The sequence below is a fragment of the Euprymna scolopes genome, chromosome 42, assembly GCF_053919585.1.
Source record: "Euprymna scolopes isolate OS-2025 chromosome 42, ASM5391958v1, whole genome shotgun sequence".
In the NCBI taxonomy this organism is placed as follows: domain Eukaryota; kingdom Metazoa; phylum Mollusca; class Cephalopoda; order Sepiida; family Sepiolidae; genus Euprymna; species Euprymna scolopes.
This window is the reverse complement of record NC_136523.1, coordinates 35,004,906-35,026,429: the sequence shown is the minus strand read 5'-3', so window position 1 is coordinate 35,026,429 and position 21,524 is coordinate 35,004,906. Positions and strand designations below refer to the sequence as shown.

Genomic DNA, 21,524 nt, shown 5'->3' with positions numbered 1-21,524 from the left:
AAATAACATCCGATCTTCAAGGTGAAGACGCTAATCTTAATATCGTTTAAAAAATCAACAACAAAAACTATGTAAATATATATAAACGATAAAAACTAAACAGTAAATCGTCTATGTTATCATAGCGCAATGGATAAGACGCTGGACTGAAATAAATAAGATCCAGGGTTCGAGTCTTAATAACAGTCAAGCTACGCTGACGAGGGGTAGGGCCCCAAAACATGCATATACGTAGATTACTGTTTTAAAAATAAATAAATGAATTTATATATATCTATATATATAAAAGCGAAAATGTATGTATGTATGCTTTTTCTGTATGTCTACAAAAGGCTTTTTTCAGAGAAGCGGTCGGTCGGTCAGTTCACAACTTCTTAAAACTTTTTATATCACATATAAATCGTAATATCTCCAAATTAACAACGGAGCTCGCCTGTCTATTTAATTTGCTCGACTTCAGGAAGATAAATATTCAACATTTGTCGCTCGCCGGATGTGGATTAGTCTTTTTCCTATAACATCTTGGGAAAAATAAAAATCCCACAGTCAAACTTGACCTTATTAACTCATTAAAACGGGCACCTGCTAAATCCAAGTAATTAATTAAACTTAAACGGGTTTCTGTTAGCATCTCGCGGTGGGGCAATCGTTAACGCCGCACTTTTTTTTTTTTTCACACTTTAATTTACAACTTTGCCTCAACGGTTCGGGTTCGATCCTCATAATTACTTTTTTTTTTTTTTAAATCCCCCACCCTCAGAGTTTCCACACACACACACACACCTCCAAACCCCCGGGCACCCCTTGCTAGTGTATATATATATATATATATATATATATATATATATATATATAAAAGGCAAAATGTGTATATCCGGCAAAGGCTTTTTTCAACAGGTTTCTTGGGGGAGGGGGAGGATATGTCTTAGAACTGTTTATACACTCTCTAGATCATAATTTTAGGATTTGTGAACGCGCGTTGCGTCTAGATTTATTTAAATCGACTTTTACAAAATTCTTGCTATTTCGGCTTCCCTCCTGTGTGTTCAGCTTTTTCGTATAAAAGCAAAACCAATCTAAAGTGAAGGCAGTATTCCCGGCCCTCGTGCCAGGAATGTCCAGAAAGCTATGTGTGTTTGACCAATGTGGAGGAAACTGCTTATATCAGACAATTGCTATTCATTTGGACAAACACTCCCCTCTTTATAGGAGTTGGGAAACAAAACCAGAAAAACTGCCTCGCAGTAAATGTTCACTGCAGGACTTCTTTGGCGTGATCATTAAAATCACGCACATGTCAATTTGACTTTTTAATCATTAAATTTAAACTGTTTCGTGGGCGAGTGGTAAGTTGTCAGGTTTTTTTCACACTTTCTTTTCCACCTTCGCCTTAACGTTACAAGTTCGATCCTACCTACTTAGCAAAACTTTTTTACCCCCTCCCCCACACACACCCAGGCACTTCCGCTAGGCTATAATATAAATCTCACCTATCTGTTTAAATGTATGTATGTATGTATGTTTGTATATCTGCCTAAAACTTTCGACAAAGGCGACAGATTTTCATTAGATCGGTATCGTTTTGAAGCTCGACCCTTCAAATGATAAATATAAAAAAAAATTGGCTAAAAACATTAATTCCTTCACCCTCAACTGGGAACTTTTCTACAGGGAGGAGTCACTTTTTTTTTTTTTTTTTTTTTTCCGATATTTTCGAAAGTCATCATCCCCTCTTTTCAATTAACTAGCCTTAATTTAGACTTTCGACACTTCCGGTTTGGTAATGGGTGCAACGGCAAGGACGTCACTTTTTTTTTTTTTTTGCTTCGCAGTACGGGTTTGGGCCTGGCACTACTTACCTTGTCATGGAAGTCATCGATGTTTGCTAACATTGCACGTTGATATGTCGATGTTCGGATATAATCTTGCATCATATTTTGTTGTTGAGACAGGTAACCATAAAACTGGAAGATAATGAAAAACAATTGAGACAGGTAACCATAAAACTGAAAGATAATGAAAAACAACTGAGATGGGTAACCATGAAACTGGAAGATGATAACAATTGAGACAGGTAACCATAAAACTGGAAGATAATGAAAAACAATTGAGACGGGTAACCATGAAACTGGAAGATAATGATAACAATTGAGACAGGTAACCATAAAACTGGAAGATAATGATAACAATTTCTATTAATATGTTTTAAATTTCTGAAGGCTTTTTAGTTTCTTTTTCTTAGAATGTAATTTAAAAATTAAATTCCTACTGAACATAAAATATCACCATCCATAAACACGTGCACAAAAATAAAATTTTTTAAAAATAAATTTTTAGGTGCTTATGCAGTTTCAGCAAAGATATTAAAACAAGATATAGAAAAATTTCTATGATGCCAGTTATTGAAATGAAGTTATATATAAAAAAATTTAAAAAAAGGAGCCAAGTATGTGGGATCCTCCTCAACAAGTGAATAGATAAATCTGTTCCGGCAAAAGTTTTACTTTCACCATGACTAATGTTTGTGTAAACAAATTCAAGGAGTGTTTACTGAGGAAAGTGCAAACAGACAAACGATTTGGGGTCAATAATGCCCCCTCACCCTTTGATTATTTTAAAGTTTTGTTTTTTTTACTGTCGTTATTTTAAGTAATATTCTTATATTTCTGATTATAGTACAGGATGTCTAAAAAGTTGCTGAAGGGTTTTGAACTGATTCTTTATTTTTGGTATTTTCCTGTAATTTTAAGACAATCTGATTATGACATGAAATAAAAAAAAAATAAAGAAAAAAATTTTAAATGCAAAATTCAAACAATCTTTAATTATGAAAAAAAAAAAAAATGTCTTAAATGTTGATCATTTTCAGCTTCACATAATATCTCTCGCTATGGCAATGTCTAATGGCCACCATTGTTCCCCAGACTTGACCCCAAATTTTTATTGTAGAGATATCTTAAAGGAAGAGTCTATATTAACAAATCTCAAACCTTGTAAGAATTGAAGGAAAACATCAGGAACGAAATAAGGGAGTTAAATCGCAATCCAGAGATTCTGCAATCTGTCATGAATAACATTTTGGAAAGAGCACAAATATGAGAAGCTGAAAATGGACAACATTTAAAAGACTTTTTTTTTCATAAATAAAGATTGCTTGAATTTTGCATTTTTGGAAAAAAATTCCCCAATGTATTAGTAAGATTGTGTTAAAATTACAGAATATGAGTTTTATCGTTATGGTCAGTTTCATTCGCATCATTGCATTGCTATCAATATTACTATTAACATTATTATTACTCCTTTTAATCTTAATTCTTACTATTATCAATAACCAGAAGGGACACCCGACATTGCCCGGGATTGAATGAGGATCAACGAATGCCCCCCACCCTCTCCCCTCCATATTTTATTGTCATCCAAATCGGTGAAATCACCAATTTTTCAATCAAATCGATTGTCTGTTCTAGTTTAGGACGAACCACTATGCACCCAGAGGAAGCTTCATATGCCTCACTTAGTCCAAAATATATTGTCGTCTACATAGCACTGCCGAAAACCTACTGTTGATTTTATAAAAGTATTTTTATACATAATAGCTTGAAGTTTAAAATGCACAAGTGAAGTATTATGGCCTAAACAGAAACGTTCATTTTAGAACGCACTCCTGTCATATCAAATAACCTACTGTTGATTTTATATGTTGGGCTTTTCTGCTTGTGTGGGAATAAAACTTCTCAAATGCACTTTGGATGGTAAGCTGTATAGAGCGTTAACTTTAGTCAAAATCGCTTGTTTCCTGTTTCAGCGGATTTTTTTTTTTTGCTTATTGATACTTATTGAAGACGTTCCAATATAATACCTATCTAAGAACACTAAGTGCATAAAGTACATTTGTATGGTGAAAAAAAAAAAAAGCCCAACCATTTAGGAATCCATAGGAAATGATCTCACACACACAAAGTTCCTTTTATATAATTAGCAGATGACATGACACTGAGAATTGACATACAAGAACACATTTTAAATTCAAGCGATAAATTAAGATAACGTCAATCCATATAGATCTATCATCGATTCACCAAACCCAAGATAATCTTGTCATAACCCTTAAATCTGATTAAAAAAAAACAGGATTAACTAAACTACCAAATAAGCTTAGTCGTTCCTCACTCACTAGGTTAAAAAAATGCATGGTTCATTGAACATCTAAATAAGAAATGATTTTACTTCACAAATTATGTTGACAACAAAATCCTCTCTTCCTGCTGCCTGGGTGATGTAAGAGTCGAAGAATTAGCTCAGATAGTAGGTGATGCCCTTTTCTCTTCCGTTTCACACAGAAGAGACGTTGCAAGCCAGTCTCTGTTTTATTGTTATTTTCATGGCAAGTGCTCGTCTGAACTCCAATCTATAGTCTCATCCTTTGCCAAACTTTCACAAAAGAACACCCGACTAGCTACAACCACTATTTACGATTTCCCGCACTCTCTATCTTTTTTTTTTTTTTTTTTTTTTTACAGTGATCACAACTTATCAAGGCCCGGAAGCCACTCAGGGATAAGGGTTATTGCAAGTACATTATGTTAGTGTGGAGATTTGATGAAGTGTTTACTTAAGGGGGCGGTTCATTAGGAATTTGTTAACATTGGACTTGAAGACATCCAAGTTGTAGTCCGGTGGGAAGCAGGCAGACGGAACAGAGTTCCACAGGCGTGCAGTTTAGCCTAAGACTAAATGCACATTCCATAAACAAAGGTTCTTTCTCAGAACTGCTCGTTTGTGGAGCACTGTTTTGTTGGCCTGCTTCCCAGCTGAATACAACTCAGTAGCCTTCAAATCCAATTTGGCCAGGAGCTGCTAGAAAGGACTTGTCCTGCCTTGATAGAGTTCAAAATAGACTTTGTAGCCTCGTAGGAGATGCCCTTTTCTCTTCTCTGCAACCTCTATCTCACAGAAGAGATGTTGCGAGTTTGTCTCTGCTTTATTGTTATTTTCATGGCAAGTGCTTGACTGAGCTTCAATCTATGATCCCCCCCTTGCCAAACTTTCACAAGAAACACTCGTCTAGCTGAAAACACTATCAATAATTCCCCCCACTCTTTATCTGTGCCTAAACCTAAACGTAGATACTATGAGAAAAGCTTCTTTCTTAGAACTGCACGCCTGTGGAACTGTCTTTTGTTCTCCTGCTTTCCAGCTGACTACAATATGGTTGTCTTCAAGTCCAACATAAACAAGTTCTTGATGGACCGTTCCACTTAAGTTAACAAATTTACCAAATTTCTATTACTAACAATTACTATATTGTTCAATTGACTACTGTACACTCTTAAACCCTATCCTCGAGTGGTCTCTGGGCCTTGATAAGTGGTTATGCCTATGCAAAAAAACAAAAAAAAAAGTTCTTGTTGAACCGTTGCCATAAATAATCAAATTCTACCCAATTTACACCATTAAAGATTACAATACTACCACCTTACATTTATTAACCTATATCCTCGAGCTGCCTCTAGGCCTTACTACCACTCTTATGTTTTAATTGCAAAATTGTTAATTAATGGAAATGTACACAAAAAAAAAAAAAATCATAAAAATGTTAATCCGAGACAAACCTGGAAATACTGCACAGCTGATGCGTCGTCTGTTCGTTCCGAAAACACAGACTTTCGTCCATTTGTGAACTCATTCAACCGATACAAAAAAGATTTCATTACTGAAATATAAAAGAAAAACCCAAACACATTAATAAGAAATATTGAAAACACCATTAAAACAAACCCAAACACATTAATAAGAAATATTGAAAACACCATTAAAACAAACCCAAACACATTAATAAGAAATATTGAAAACACCATTAAAAAAAAACCCAAACACATTAATAAGAAATATTGAAAACACCATTAAAAAAAAAACCCAAACACATTAATAAGAAATATTGAAAACACCATTAAAAAAAAACCCAAACACATTAATAAGAAATATTGAAAACACCATTAAAACAAACCCAAACACATTAATAAGAAATATTGAAAACACCATTAAAAAAAACCCAAACACATTAATAAGAAATATTGAAAACACCATTAAAAAAAAACCCAAACACATTAATAAGAAATATTGAAAACACCATTAAAAAAAGTCAAATATTAAAAGAAAATTATTTTCTGATATTCCCCGTGGGTTGTATTTATTTGCTTCCCCACTGAGCAAATTAGGCACAAGGCCGTTTTTTTTTTTAATGTGGAGAGGGGGGGGAGCAGCTCCCGAAAGGTGGGAAATAGAAGCCGAATAGTGAGAGCCATTTGGTATATAGGGTTGCCCCTACATGGACCAAAAGATTGCCACAAGGGCAATGGTCTTTGATTGCAGCATCTGCCGGAACAGATGGTATTTATTTGCTCCCCCACTGAGCAAATTAGGCACAAGGCCGTTTTTAATGTGAGGTAAAAACCAGCTCCCCTAAAAGTAGGCAAAAAGGGGGCACTCTGGTTACCAAAAATAATAATTGTCCCAGTATAGAGGGTTTCCCCTCCATTGACTGGGTCAAATTATCTTAAGTGCAGCATCTGCCGGAACAGATACTACACTTTGATCTTGGCTCTGCGAGGAAGGTGGGCTGATATTCCCCGTGGGTATCTTGGCTAAAATCAGATCATATCTGGTATAACATTCATAGTCATACTGGCTGTGTGTTGGTCGGCTTTTAGAAATTGGCTTTCCAACAATCTGAACATGCAGGGTTCCCTTCTATGGGTGAAAAATATTTACTTTCATCGTGATTAATGTTTGTCCAAATTCAAATTAAAAAAATTTTTTAAATCCAAGGTGTGGTTAATGAGAAAAGTGCAAACAAGTCCTCCTTTGTTGGGTGGACCAAAATTAAGCGACATAACTTCACATAATTCTGATGACATGTGTTGGATGGTTTTTAGAAATTGACTTTTAAACTAACCTATCTCTGACCAGATCTTTATCTCGTTTTCTCTCAGGTCTATCTTGAACACTTCCTCTCATGTTTCCCATGGTTTTACCCTGCTAGCTCAACAGATCAAGTAGTTTGGGGGTTTTTTTGTTTTTTATTTAAGAGAATTCAAATTTCATCATTTTTAGTGATTAATTATTTTTGGCAGCCATTGATGATCTGGAGAAATTAAAAAGAAAAATAGTCAATTGAGTTGTCTGTCCTTGTGAGTTATCCGTCAAATACAGGGTGCCCACAAAGTTTGGCCACATTATGTAGCCAGACTTTGTGGAAGCATCCTGTAAATTATGTAGCCAGACTTTGTGGGCACCTTGTGTGTGTGTGTATATATATATATACACACACACACACACACACACACACACACATACATACATACATACATACATACAGGGTGCCCACAAAGTCTGGCTAAATAATCTACAGGGTGCTTCCATAAAGTCTGGCTACATAATGTAGCCAGACTTTGTGGACACCCTGTATAGCATCCAGCAGCTCACTCTCATTCAACTAGTCATAAAATTTAATTTTCTAGTATAAAAAAAAAAAGTGCATACATCATCCCATATTTTCCTTGGCCTTCCCCCATAAACCGAACCTGCTACCTCAACTGTTCTACATCTAATAATCCAAGCACTCTTGTTCATTTCTGTTTCTTTATAATCATATTCAGTTTAACATCCGTTTTACATGTTCACATGTGTTTGATGCTTGAAGAAATTAACTTCCAAGTTAACCTATCTCTGGCCAAGTCTTTGTTTATCCCTCTTTCTCTCAAATCCAGCCTCCATACATACGACATAAAAATAATTTGATAATTTATTATATCTAAAATGGGAAGAACTCTTTACCTTTGTTATCTCTCTCGGATAATGTCCTTTGCATTTCAGCCAGTCAACATTTGAGAATTGGACATGTCGCACAGGTTTTACTTCCATATACCATCACACTACGTACACATGCCCGACAGATTTAATCTTTGTTCTGCTGATCAGTACTGATTCCCTGAACTTTTATTTTTTTTTATAAAGGAATCGACACTTATCAAGGCCCAGAGGCCACTCGAGGATAAGGGTTAAAGAGTGTGCAGTGGTCAAAAGGACAACATCATCTGGTGACTGTTCGTGCAAAATACTGCCAACCTACAATACAGCTTTTTCTTCTCCCTTTGTCAGAAAAATCATCCATTAAAAACGAGGACCGAGAGACAATTAAGGAGAGGCGAGAGTAATAGGAGCTGCCGATAACACATTCACAATGCATTGTTTACTCTCCATAATATGTTTTTTTTTGTTTTTTGTTTTTTATTCAATATCTCAAACACACTGATAATGAGACATAATTCATCCTAATTATTGCTTTCACACTAAAAAAAAAAAAAAAAAAAAAAAAAAAAGGATTGGTGCATTTTCGGTCCGGAAGCCAATATCTTCAGACAGCCTGATCAGGTAGCATCAAAAACTTGCAGTGGAATATACCCAGAAAGTTATATCTTGCAAATTTTGTATAAGATCATTGTTGACGGGGAAAATATATTTACCGTGAACTGAAGGGAAAGTGGCCTGAATGCTTGTCTGATCTTTGGTGAAAACAATGGACTGTCGACCAACTCGAGCATATTCACAGCATCCATCCATAGCTATGGAGAACTGTTTGGCATCACCTGGTGGAAGAAGGAGGAAAAAAAAAAAAAAAAAAACTTAGTGGTTTGGCAACTATATATACAGTGTAACCTAGATATAAGAGACCCTAATATAAAAAAAGTTTATATAAGAGATTTTCTCTGATCCCAAATTAGAGCCTGTGTTAATGTACAGGCTAAACCCGGATATAAGACCGTTTAAGGGTCAGATAAGGGGTATCTTATATCCGGGTTACACTGTATAATATTAAAATGAAAGATGAGGAATATAAGTTACATACAACTGTACTATATCATAAGAACAATTAAGGGGGAAAAAACGTCTTTAGGCCATAGTATTTCGAAGCTAAATTCTCCTGATCAGAAGAGAAAGGACAGAATTATACAAAATGCCAATATAGAAAAACTGGCTTAATGACATTTAGTTTAGTGAAATGAGAACGAAGGAATAAGATGAAATGATAAATAGTAATTAAAAGTAGGTATAAATACATAAGGGTAAATAGGAGAGGTAGTACAACAAAAAACAAAAAAAAAAAATGAAGAACCAAAAATAAAAGGAAAAAATAGGGGATACAAGTGGAAAAAAAAAAGAGATATGCCAAACAGCAAATAGGCGATACGGAAATACATTAAAAAAAAAAAAAAAAAAAAAAAAAAAGATAAAAATATAACCATCTGAAAGTGAAGAAAAAATGGGATTAGAAAAATGTTCAAAAAGTGTGTTTAAAAAAAAAAAAAAAAAAAAAAAAAAAAAAAAAAATCTATATATATAAAAGGCAAAATGTGTGTGACCATTTCGTGTATGTCTTCAAAAGGCTTTTCGAACACACGCTCCCGGGGTCATTACTATCGCTTAAAACTGTGTATATAGGCCCTATATAATAATATCTAGGAATTAGGAAAGCGCGTAGCGTATAGATATATTTACGTCGATTTTTACAAAATTATTGCTATTTTGGCTTCTCGCATGTTGATTGGGGTTTTTAGTATAAATTAAGTGAAACTAAACTCAAACGGACGTGTTCGCGGCATTGCGCCGGGAAAAACATCCAGAAGCAATCAGCTTTGATCAATCTTGTATATCAGACAGTCAAATGTCGATAAACAAACTCAGACGCTGACGCTGCGTGACTTCTATTTGACCTTCTTAATTAGGTCAAATGGAAGCAGCAAAGTTAAATTTTATTACGCACGCCTGTTTTTTACTTAGATAAATAAATTCAAACACGTCTACACTGTATGTCGTGGTGGCCCAATGGTAACATCGCACAGTTTTTTTGTTTTTTTTCACACATTAATTTCCAACTCAAGGCTACGGGTTCGATTCTAATACCCCCCCCCCCCAGTTTTGATTTACCTCAAGACACCCGGGCATCGCCGGGTACCCCCCGCTAGTCTTATATAAATCTCACCTGTGTTTAAATGTATGTATGTTTATGTCTACCTAAAACTTTCGACAGAGGCGAGGGATTTTAACGAGATCGGTATCATTTTGAAGTTTGACGTCTCAGGCGACAAATATTGAAAAATTTGCCAAAAAAATTCCTTCACCCTCAACTGGGCAGTTTTCTACAAAGGGGGGGTTGATTTCTTGTGAGCCATTTTAGCAAGTCATCGTATCAATTGGATTGACTTTGCCTAATTTTAACGTTCCAAACTTCCAATCGCGTCTTTTTTTTTTTTTTTTTTTTTTTAACTTTCTTTTCCGCCTTCACATCACGTGTTCGAGCCTGCCTACTACCATTTTTAAACTTTTTTTTTTTTTTTTGCTCACCACACACCTCCAAACACCCGGGTAACGCCAGGCACTCAGACTAGTAAAATATAAAAGAAAAGTAAAATGCTAAAGGTTCCAGTGAAATCTTTAGTTTAGGGTTCCGGAAAGCGAAGAATATGGCAACTGTTTACAAATCCAACGAGGTAAAAACAATTGTGATGGATCAATTCTTAGTACAATCCTCGTAAATCCAGAAACTATAGCACAATCCTTAGAATACCGGTATAATCCTGTGAATGGAAGTAAAAATGGAAAGATCCAGGTAGCAACTAATATATATATATTTTTTTTTTCTGTAGAAATATATTTTCCTATAATATATACCAATCCTTATTTAAGAAGCTCAATGTAATTACAGAGCAATATAGTGAATAAATGACAAAAAGTTATATTCCAAAATTTATGATGTTGACCATCTTATTATTTATTCCTTTAATTCAGTTGACTTATACAATACTTGACAGTATCTGTTTCATAGCGCAAAATCAATCACGTGATTATTATATCAATCAGTGAATCTATTATGCCCTTAATTCATTAGAAAAAATAGCAACAATCAATCCGTCAAAAGGAAATAAAGTGTGATTTGACATGATTAAAATCCGAAAATTGGAAGAGAAGCTGCAAATACCTTTTTATTTTTCCATTACGCCATATTTAATTGTAATATAATTATAATTAATTTTATAATTATAATTTTAATATTTAGTTAAAAAGGTATTTGCAGTCTCTTCCAATTTTCGGATTTTAATCATGTCAAATCACACTATTTCCTTTTGACGGATTAATTGTTGCTATTTCTTCTGCTGAGTTAAGGGCATAATAGATTCCCTGATTGATATAATAATTAAGTGATTGATTTTGCGCTACGAAACAGATACTATCAAGGATTGTATAAGTCAACTAAATTTAAGGAATAAATTATGAGATGGTCAACAATATGAATTTTGGAATATAACTTTTTGTCATTTATTCTATATATATATATATATATATTATATATATATATATATATATATATATATATATACACACACACACACACACGCACACTACAATCTAATGTATTTTAAACTTCAAAACAACTATTGTCATTCTCCGCCCCTCCCCCTTATCCCCCCCCTTTTTCTCGTATTTCCTCTAAAATCGTTCTTCCAAATAATAATAGCCATTTCTGTAAGGTCTGACGAGGCTGCTGGATCGTAGATATGGCTCAAGAAACTGACACATGTCTAACTAAACAGATAAAACGGTAATAAAAAAAATAAAACATTATATATATATATATATATATATATATATATATATATACACACACACACACATACACACAAACAGGGCTACCCAGCATTACTCATGGCAAAGGTAATATAACTTCTATTAAAACTTCTATTTCTTTATGTTTCTCTCTTCCCCCCCCCCGATCCAATTTTCCTTCTCCCTCTCTCCAACCCTATTTCTCTCCACCCAACCCATTCCTTTCTCTGTACACACTCACACTATTCTCCATTATAGATTAATCAGGAAATTAGTTGACATGAGGAATGGAAGAATGTAACTCCTTGATAAAAAAGATAAATCAAAGTTACTTCCTATATATATATAAATATGTGTGTGTGTGTGTGTGTGTGTGTGTGTGTGTGTGTGTGTGTGTGTGTGTTGGAATCCTTAGAGATGAGTAATTTGTGTATTTATTTGTAGATTATTCCTCATCTTCATAATTGTTGTTCCATTATGTTTAGCCAACTCATCCTCTGACCTTCAAGTGACTAACTGCGACAGGATAGGAATGCCGAGTCTCATAACTATATCCCCAGTAATTACTGCCTTCCATAGTTGTTCCTATTTACTCGCCTCCCCATGAGGGCAGAGTTAGACATAAGGTCATTTTTAATACGGGAAAATCTAGCTCCCCAAAAAGGGGTACACTGGAAGTTGTTGTCTCATTACGTTTTGATCAACTAAACCTCTAGCCTGCTTTGGGTAAGATTGAAACCGTTATCTTTAGACAATCCTCAACTGGAACTGTAGTGATTCAACACCTTTATCCACTGCACCACGGGCCCTTAAGGGCAGTCAAGATTGGATTTTTTTTTAGTTTTATAAATCCAAGTTTTCGTTCTTATTTGGTTTTCCATTGTCACCTGAAGAAGGCCAGAGGATGAGTTGGTCGAAATATGGTGAAAACAAATTGATTTTTCCTACGATCTCTATACGCTTTACCATTCTGCACGTTTACAATTTTCTATCGTTCAGGCCGTCTTTATATGTAAACATGTACTGGCAGCTGCACGTATAGTGGCGTTGCATATTTGCAATGCATGTGATTCGTAGACAGACTATCAGTGAACAAGAAATACAATTTTTTGTAGTCTGTTTCTAATTGGAATGTCCATTTTGGGAGGAATAGCCTTTTCTTCATTTAGAACCAACCTTGTATCTAATTATTGCTGGTTATACACTTTTTTTATGTTGATTTTTTTTTTTTTACTATTAGCGTTCAAGTTGACGAATTTTCATGACATTACAAATTGACTTTCCGTACGGTTGTTAGGAAATACGTCGAACATAAGAAATATGGTAAATTATATTGTAGACACGTTTTACCGGAAGTGAGGGTCAGCTGATCGGATCTGCATGTAATTCACGTGATCAGGTTAGCTGGAGTCAGGAGTTTTGGTTTGGGTGTAGAGGACAGCGGACCACTTAACAGGTCATCCTCTCCCCTTCACTGGGGAGGGACGCTGACGTGTGTGAAAATAAAACCTATGCAAGCAAAGACATTCACTTTCCATTCTTCTGCGATCAACATCTGGAAGGTGAATAAAAACTATATAAAACAATTCATCGTCTTGTAGTGAATGAATATTCGTCCAAAACAGGTTTCCAGTCTCCCTTCCAAGAATGAGATGAATTCCAGGTGGACAAGATTAACGACGCATGAAGTTAAGGTATGTCCAAAATACATGTACCACACACACACACACAACTACATATAAACAATTAGATATGAATATATCACAAATAGACAGCAACATTTAGACGATCGCACGACGGTACACGTTTTTATGATAATACAACACGGTCAATATCGTTAACAATTCTCCACGTTTACAATTTACTGCTGTTCTAATTTAGGTGCCTCTCAGAATTGCACAATGTCAGTTTTTAATGTGGAAAAAAAATTATTCTCCTTCAAATAAGGCTACTCCATATTCTGAGAAAAATAAAAATTGCCACGGTTACAAAAGATTTCCTCCTCTGACCAATTAGAGAAACATATCACCTTTGTTCAGTCTCAAGAAACAAAGGATACCCCCTGTAAGGGTGCTTGTGCATATAATTGTAAAGCAAGGATCGTGCGATCCTCAACAACACCTATTCTGAATCGGCACTGCCCGATTCCATTGGCAAGAAGTCCAGGATGGCCAGAAACAATGCCAAGATAAGCGTAGAGCACCTAATATCCCTAAAATGATCACCCATTATATCATTGACCAGGCTCATTGAACGAGATTATGCCATATAACTAGAAGAGAAAGTTAAATTGTATACAGAAACACAAAAATTAAATAATCATTTTTTATTCTCCAATGGCTACCAGAAGCGGTTACAAGGCAAATCAGTTCGTTCATTTTTATTTCATCCACTCTTTGCATGTGACCACACCAACAAAGTCTCCTGTTCTGCACACGCATCCCTATACTGTCAAGATTTACTATTTTTTTTTTTTTTTTATTTAGTTTTGATTTAAAATATTAACCATGTTTTTAGTTAAAATTTTAGTTGAAATTATTAAATGTACATATAGTGTTTGGCTTGATTTACAAATTTAAACTTTCAAAAATTATAATCCACAGGTCATACTTTAAAATTTTCAAATTCTAATACTTTACAGCAAATAAAAAACAATTTCAAAAGTAAATATATAAGTATGGTTACATAATAGTAGTATGAAGTTGTTTAACATTTTGCAGGCATAAAAAAAAGATGGTGTCCATATGGAATATGAAGGTAGCAAGAGACGGAGATAGAGATACTAAAAACACCAATTGGTAGGGTCAGGGTAAATACCTCAACTGATTTACATGTATTAAGCCAAGAACTGTCATTCACTCTTTGCATGTGACCATACCAAGAAAGACTGCTTTTCTACACATGCGTACCTATACTGTCAAGATCAGTTTCAGAGCTCTATGGACAAATTTATCTTTAGTTGACCTTTAACAACTAAATATTTTCGCTTACTATTCAAATAAAAAATTTACACATGATTTTTAGAAAATGACATTCGTTCTGTCACGAGTACGTACATCATAAAGATTTTGTTACATTCTTTTTAATAAGTGTAATTCTAAATATACACTGAATTTTATGTTGATGCTTAAACGTAGAAACATTCGAATTTCCTCAGATGTTTTTTAAACAACCGTTGTTAAAAAAAAAGTATATTGTTTTGTTGAACTTTTTATTGTTTAAATAATTTGAATTTGCGCGTTTTATTTAAAAATAAAAAAAAAGTTAAGATATTTTTCACTTGGTAGTGAGCTTTGCAAGAGTGTCTGTGAAAGAAATACAATCGCCAAAAGATAAGCGTTTCATTATTTCTAGTCGCCATTTTGAAAAATCACTTGCAAATGCGACTGTTTCACTCGCAATGTAGAGCCAGCCCTGAGTTTTAATTTAAAATATTAAACATCTTTTTAGTTTAAATTTTTTTTTTTCTGCACTGAGGATTGAACCTTGAACCACAAAAAGTGAAACTTACAATTGAATTCTACTAAACACTTTATTTAAATAATATGGATCAAGTGTGTTAATAGATTTTACTAGAAAAAGTAACAAAAAAAAAAAAAGTCATTTTTTTTATGTAAAGACAAGATTTTATACTAAAAAAAAAAAAAAAAAAAAAAAAAAAATTAAAACAAAAGTAATATATAAAAAAAAAAAAAAGTAATATATATAAAAATAAAACAAAAGTAATATATATAAAAATAAAACAAAAGTAATATATATAAAAAAATAAAACAAAAGAAATATATATAAAAAATAAAACAGAAGAAATATATATAAAAAATTAAGACAAAAGTAATATACAAAAATTAAGACAAAAGTAATATATATAAAAAAAATTAAGACGAAATATATATAAAAGAATTAAGACAAAATATTCATAAAAAAATTAAGACAAAATATAAAAAAAATTAAGACAAAAGTAATATATATATATATATATATATATATATAAATAAAAAAAATAAATAAATAAAACATTTGCATTTAATTTATCATATCTACTAAGGGGGGGGGGGATCATTTTGAAGCTCACCCCTTTGGACAACAAATATCGAAAAATTTGCCAAAAACATTAATTCCTTCATCCTCAACTGAGCAGTTTTCTACAAAAAGGGGTCAATTTTTTGCAAGTCATCGTATCGGTTTGATTGGCTTTGTCTAATCTTAACGTTCCGAACTTCCGGTCGTGTCATGGAGTAGTGGTAAGATGTCAGGTTTTCTTTCACTTTCTTTTCCGCCTTCACATCACAGGTTCGAGCCTGCCTGCCTACTACCACTTTTTTTTTTTTTTTTTTTGTTCAACACACACCTCCAAATACTCGGACAACGCCGGGCACCCAGGCTAGTCTAATACATAAAAGGCAAAATGGGCGTGCGTTTGTGTATGCCCACGAAAGGCCTTTTGCGTCTGGGTTCTCACGTCGGTTAGATTCTGCGAGAAATTGTTCACATACTTCCCAGATCGTAATATCTCAGATTCGCAAACAGACATCGTCATTATCTTGTTTTCGATAGAGTTAAGCAAAATTTCAGCCGTGCTGTAGTGTCGGCTGTTTGTCCTTTTCGTATAAATAAAGTGAAACTAATCGAACGCGACTGTCAACTCCCAGCCTTTGCCTGGGTAGTATCTGTTCTGTAATTCGTCCTTTGTTCATGTTATTCATACTGAGACAATTACTATTTATCTGAATACTGCCAAAGTGCCCCTCCCCACACACACATTAAAAATGAACTTCGTGGGAAGTTTAAAAGCAACGTCATTTCTGCAAGTCATCTCTTTGATTGACTACATTAAATTTGACCGTTTTACACTTCCAATTGCGTCATGGAGTAGCGGTCAGATGTCAGATTTTCTTTCACTTTCTTTTCCGCCTTCGTGGTACGGGTTCAAGCCTGCCTATTAACCACTTTTTTTTTTTTTTTTTTTTTTTTAAACACCTTCAAACACCCGGGAAACGCCGGGCACCCAGGTTAGCATAATAATAAATACAAAATCTGCGTTAATGAAAATATCATATTTAAGCATATTTTACGACTGGGCAATGTTGGGCGGCCTGCTAGTATGTATGTATATATATTTTTTTTTTAATACATTTTGTCTGTTTTTGCTGTCACTGACCTCCAGACACTACGAGGCTCTAATTACAGTGAATGTGCAATTGATATTTACTGCGATGACTGACGCAAAGAAACAACTCATTCTATCTCAAACAGGTTCACCCAACCCCCAGCTCCACAAAACTTTCATTTGTTTTATTTTTTCCTTACAAGGTAGACATGGGTGTAAACATACGCTCACCTGGATTTTCAACAGCCACCAATTATCCCCCTAACACCTCCCTCCCCCAAGCCGAGTGCACATTAACTTTTACGTACACCCTTTCCATCAAGCCAAGAAGAGATCAGTTGTGTTTATCAATCGTTAAGAGATAGATAAAATTAGGGACATTGAAAGCCGTGTATTAAACAATACCTTTGAAGGGTCTGTTTTTTTGTTTTTTTTTTTTGTTTTTTTTACTCACGTTCACCCCTAACGAGGCATATCGCCACTTGAATGTATGAATGTCATTTTCACGTTTCGATTGATGTAACCGCCGACCTTCTTCTGCAAGGAGCCATGGTGCAGTGGTTAGAGTGCTTGAAAACATTAATTGTAAAAGTGATATTCTCCTGAAGGCTGAAGGTTCAATCCTCAGTGTGGGCGTCCTCCGAAAGATACAACTGCGGAATTACTTAGGACCTCTAGCCAGTCATGGCTGACAGGATGAGAGCAGTAATCCAAGAGTTTATTGGTTAGATATTTACAGACACACACACGCACATCTATATAAATAAAAGATGTGTGTATTCTAGAGAATTTTATAATGTAATAAATGGCTCATTATAAATTATGGAATATATATTTTCAGCAACACGGTAAGTAACATACATTTTTTTTTTTGTTAAAAGTTACTATTTAGAGAATGCACCCACTTAAACTTGCAACAGAACCCTTCCCCATAAAAAAAACAAAAACATTAAAGTAAAATATAAAAACTTTAATGGAGAAAATTGCTCTACATCAATTTTTGTACTTATTTTAAACACATTTTTAAAAAGATCATGCATACACATGAACATCATTAATATGTATGTAAACAGCTAAACTATTGAACTTATTATAAATTATGGAATATATACTCAAGGCAACATGGCGAGTAATGTGGGCACTTTTTTTTTTTTTTTTTTTTTTAACTTTATCATTTTAGGCAGATGCCACTGAAAACATACCTTACACCACTAAGAAAAACATTAAAAATTTTAAACTAATGCTGTATTATTGCTTTTGCCTATACCGGAACGAGTATTCTACTAGTGTGTATATATGTTGAATAGAAATACAACAAGTGATGCATGCATGGTCCCCCGTGAGTGCACAGTGAACAGGGCATAAAAAAAGAAATGACTAAGTTCATCATTTGCCCCTCCCCCACCCCATTTAGCCCCAAAAGTCCCCAAGGCCTTAACATATTCAAATTTGAGTTCAGCACCATGCAAAACTGCTAAATAGACATACAGAGAAAATTTTGAACAAATATGGTAAAATAATCCCAAAAAAAGTAAAGTGTTTTTAATAGCCCTAAAGGAGCCCCTGGGGCACACCCAAGAGTTATCGCAAAGTATAGACAAACAAAATTATATAGAAATCAGTTAGTTACAACTTTTCAAAAAGTTTTATAAAAATCCAAGACATCAATTTTTTTTTGAATAAGCACAAAAGTATCAATTTTAGTCATTTTAACACGAAAGGCACCTCTAGGAGGCAAACCAGAGTTTTCCCAGAAAATCCGTTCTGCTACTTTTTTTTTACTCATGTCATGTTTAATGTCTGCAAACTTTCAAAAAATTCCAAGGCGTAGTTATTCAGGCAAGTGCGGACGGACAAACGGACAAGGGTAAATTTACAGGTCCACCCCCCCTTTTGTCGGGGGGGGGGGGGGAGAAGGGGTATATCAGTACTTTTAAAGACCCACGATTGGACAACAAAAAGAAAAACCAAGCGGCCTAAGAAAACACAGAAAGAAGCCACCATGGAAAAACCATAAATAGTGGCAAATGGCCACAATCGTGATCGTTGAAAACTTTGCGCAAGGGCAGCTACAGAGCGCTAAACTTCTGATCAAAGGGAAGATACTTAATAAACCTGGATAGCGATATACACAGCATAATCACATAGACACACTAGTTCTCGTTAGATCATCAAAGTGAAGAAATGTTCAGCCTGGTCACTACCAGATAGGTGACTATTTGGCAAGACCAAGTGCTGTATATAGGATATCGACACCTCCTTCCAAGAATTACAAAAACCTAAAGTTGTCATCTCCCAGGACCAAGATATATGTAGGCGACTTGTGACTATTTGTGGATTTAATATTATATTCCCTTGACGATTTTTCCTTCGGAAGAAGCTGGTTTATCCTGCTGGCATGCATACATATATATATTAAACTTTAACACACTTGTCACACAGTAGAATGTAGAACTAGATAAAATATAAAAATTAAAATCGAGGCATAGCCAATAGATTGCGCCGTGACCCATACGGTCAGGTCGTCAGTATTGCACACTTCATGCGTGCGACGACCTGGGTTCGCGCCTATGTCGGAGCACGTCACTGATGAGATGCAGTACATTGAAACCCACTTTGGGTCTGGCGTTGTCCGTTGTTGATGCAATTGCTCGATTCCATCTAATTCTGGGTTCTAGCTTTCTAGCTTTATCATGAAAAAGTGTATGTGAACAGATATATATATATATATATATATGTTCTGACAGGCCAGCTTCAGTTTTGCTGCTTTGGGATGAATTTTGCTTAGTTGTTTTCTTGGTTGTCTTCCTTGCCAGACCACTTATATATATATATATATATGTGTGTGTGTGTGTGAGCAAACAGTTAATAAAATATGTTAAAAAACACTTTGAAATGAGTTAAAAACATATTTAATCTGAAAAGGAAACACTAGATAAATGGATAGTCCTTAATCCGCGGAGTTTCGAAGAAATACTTTCCTTCTCATCAGAGGGTAGAGATTAGCAAAATGTGGGATCGGATTTTGCATGCAGAAATATTTGATAAAATAACAAGTCAAAGATCTTACTTGAAAACAAAAAAAATGAAGCAGAGGGAATATGGTAAAGAAAAAGGTGATTACACATGAATGGATAGTCTGGTGGAAGATAAAAAATCCAGTGGCGGTAAAATCCAAATGTAAAACTTCAAGAAAGTTAAAAGAGTTTTAAAAAAACCCTCTGATGAGAAGGAAAGTATTTCTTTGAAACTCCGCGGATTAATGACAATCCATTTATCTAGTGTTTTCTTTTCAGATTAAATATGTTTTTAACTCATTTCAAAGTGTTTTTTAACACGTTTTATTAACTGTTTGCTCATATTATAAGTTCTATTTCCTATTTGGTTTTATCGAGCTTTTACATCTGGCCGAGATAATTTTATAAATATTAATTCTTTAATATTTATAATATACTTTAATTTTACCATCTTGGATCATTTTGGTAAATTTAATTGCAACTTTTATTTTATATATATATATATATATATATATATATATATATATATATATACACACACACAAATGTAGGCAAATTGGTGCATATTTTATTGGTTTGAAAATATGTTCTTTTTTTACCAATTGTTATAAAATTTTATCCATAGAATATTATTATAATCTTCTAAAAGTCTGCAAATTTTCATGTAGTTTCGTCCCAAAGATATGAGTATTTCAATATTCAATTATATATATATACTTGAAACCTTTTTTTTTTTTTTTTTTTAAACCTTAATTTACTTGATTCCTCCAGCCTTGACAGACGTGTTTTAAATATTCTCTCCAGTGCTTTTTCTTTTAATGATTTGGAATTCATTCCATTGGCGATTTTTTTCCAAGGAACTCTGCCTTTTGGATCATTTTGGACCATTTGGAACTTACCCATTGGATTGGAAATTTTTAATTTGACCGTTTTGGATTTTACCATTCTTGGATTTTTTACCCTTCACCGGACTATCCATTCATGTGAAATCCTTTAATCATTTTTTCTTTTACCTCATATTCCCCTTACCTCACCCTTTTTTTAACCAAGTAAGATCTGTGACTTACTTGTAGTTTCATTAAATACTTTTACATGCAAAATCCGATCCCGCATTTTGCTAATTCCTGCCCTCTAATGAGAAGGAGAGTATTTCTTCGAAAATCTGCGGATTAAGGACTATCCACTTATCTTGTGCTTCCTTTTTAAAATTAAATGTTTTTAACTCTTTTTCAAGATGTCTTTTAACATGTTTTATTAATCATTTGTTCATATATATATATATATATATATATATATATATAAGCTCCAAATCTTAGCAACTATTGATCAGAATTTAACAAATGAAGGCTTATTAGAAAAGCAATGACTTGAATTATGTAGTGAGTTATGTGACATTTGCCCTTAAGGCCACATATAAAGGGGATCATCCAACATCCAGAGCCTATTTTTGGCACATTTTACAGCCATAAAATGTTTCAATCATCGGCATTCGTTTTCCTAGTTTTGCATATGAATTATAAAATATCTGATATTTCTCAAAAACTTCTGGTCGTGATGGAGTGGAGACTAAAACTTGCTATGGTTGCAAATGATCTGAAATAACAGCAAGAGGAGACTGGATTCCAAATATTTCTCAGATGTTATATCTCTCCTCTTTGGTTTTCAAATTTCACACTGTATAAGGATCATTTGATATTGGAGATATTCATAATCTATTTCCCCAAAGAGGAAAGATA

General features: G+C 34.1%; 1 protein-coding gene across 11 annotated transcripts in view; it reads right to left on the bottom strand.

Annotated features, from left to right (window-relative positions):
- LOC145267015 (histone-arginine methyltransferase CARM1-like) overlaps positions 1–21,524 on the bottom strand; it is a 206,289-nt gene that overhangs the window by 131,459 nt on the left and 53,306 nt on the right. For all 11 annotated transcript variants that reach the window (XM_080122917.1, XM_080122919.1, XM_080122921.1 and 8 more), the window contains 3 exons: positions 8,526–8,648; positions 5,613–5,713; positions 1,860–1,964 (listed from right to left, as the gene is read on the bottom strand). In XM_080122917.1, coding sequence (XP_079979043.1) covers positions 1,860–1,964; positions 5,613–5,713; positions 8,526–8,648 — 329 coding nt within the window. The remainder of the gene's footprint in view (positions 1–1,859; positions 1,965–5,612; positions 5,714–8,525; positions 8,649–21,524) is intronic.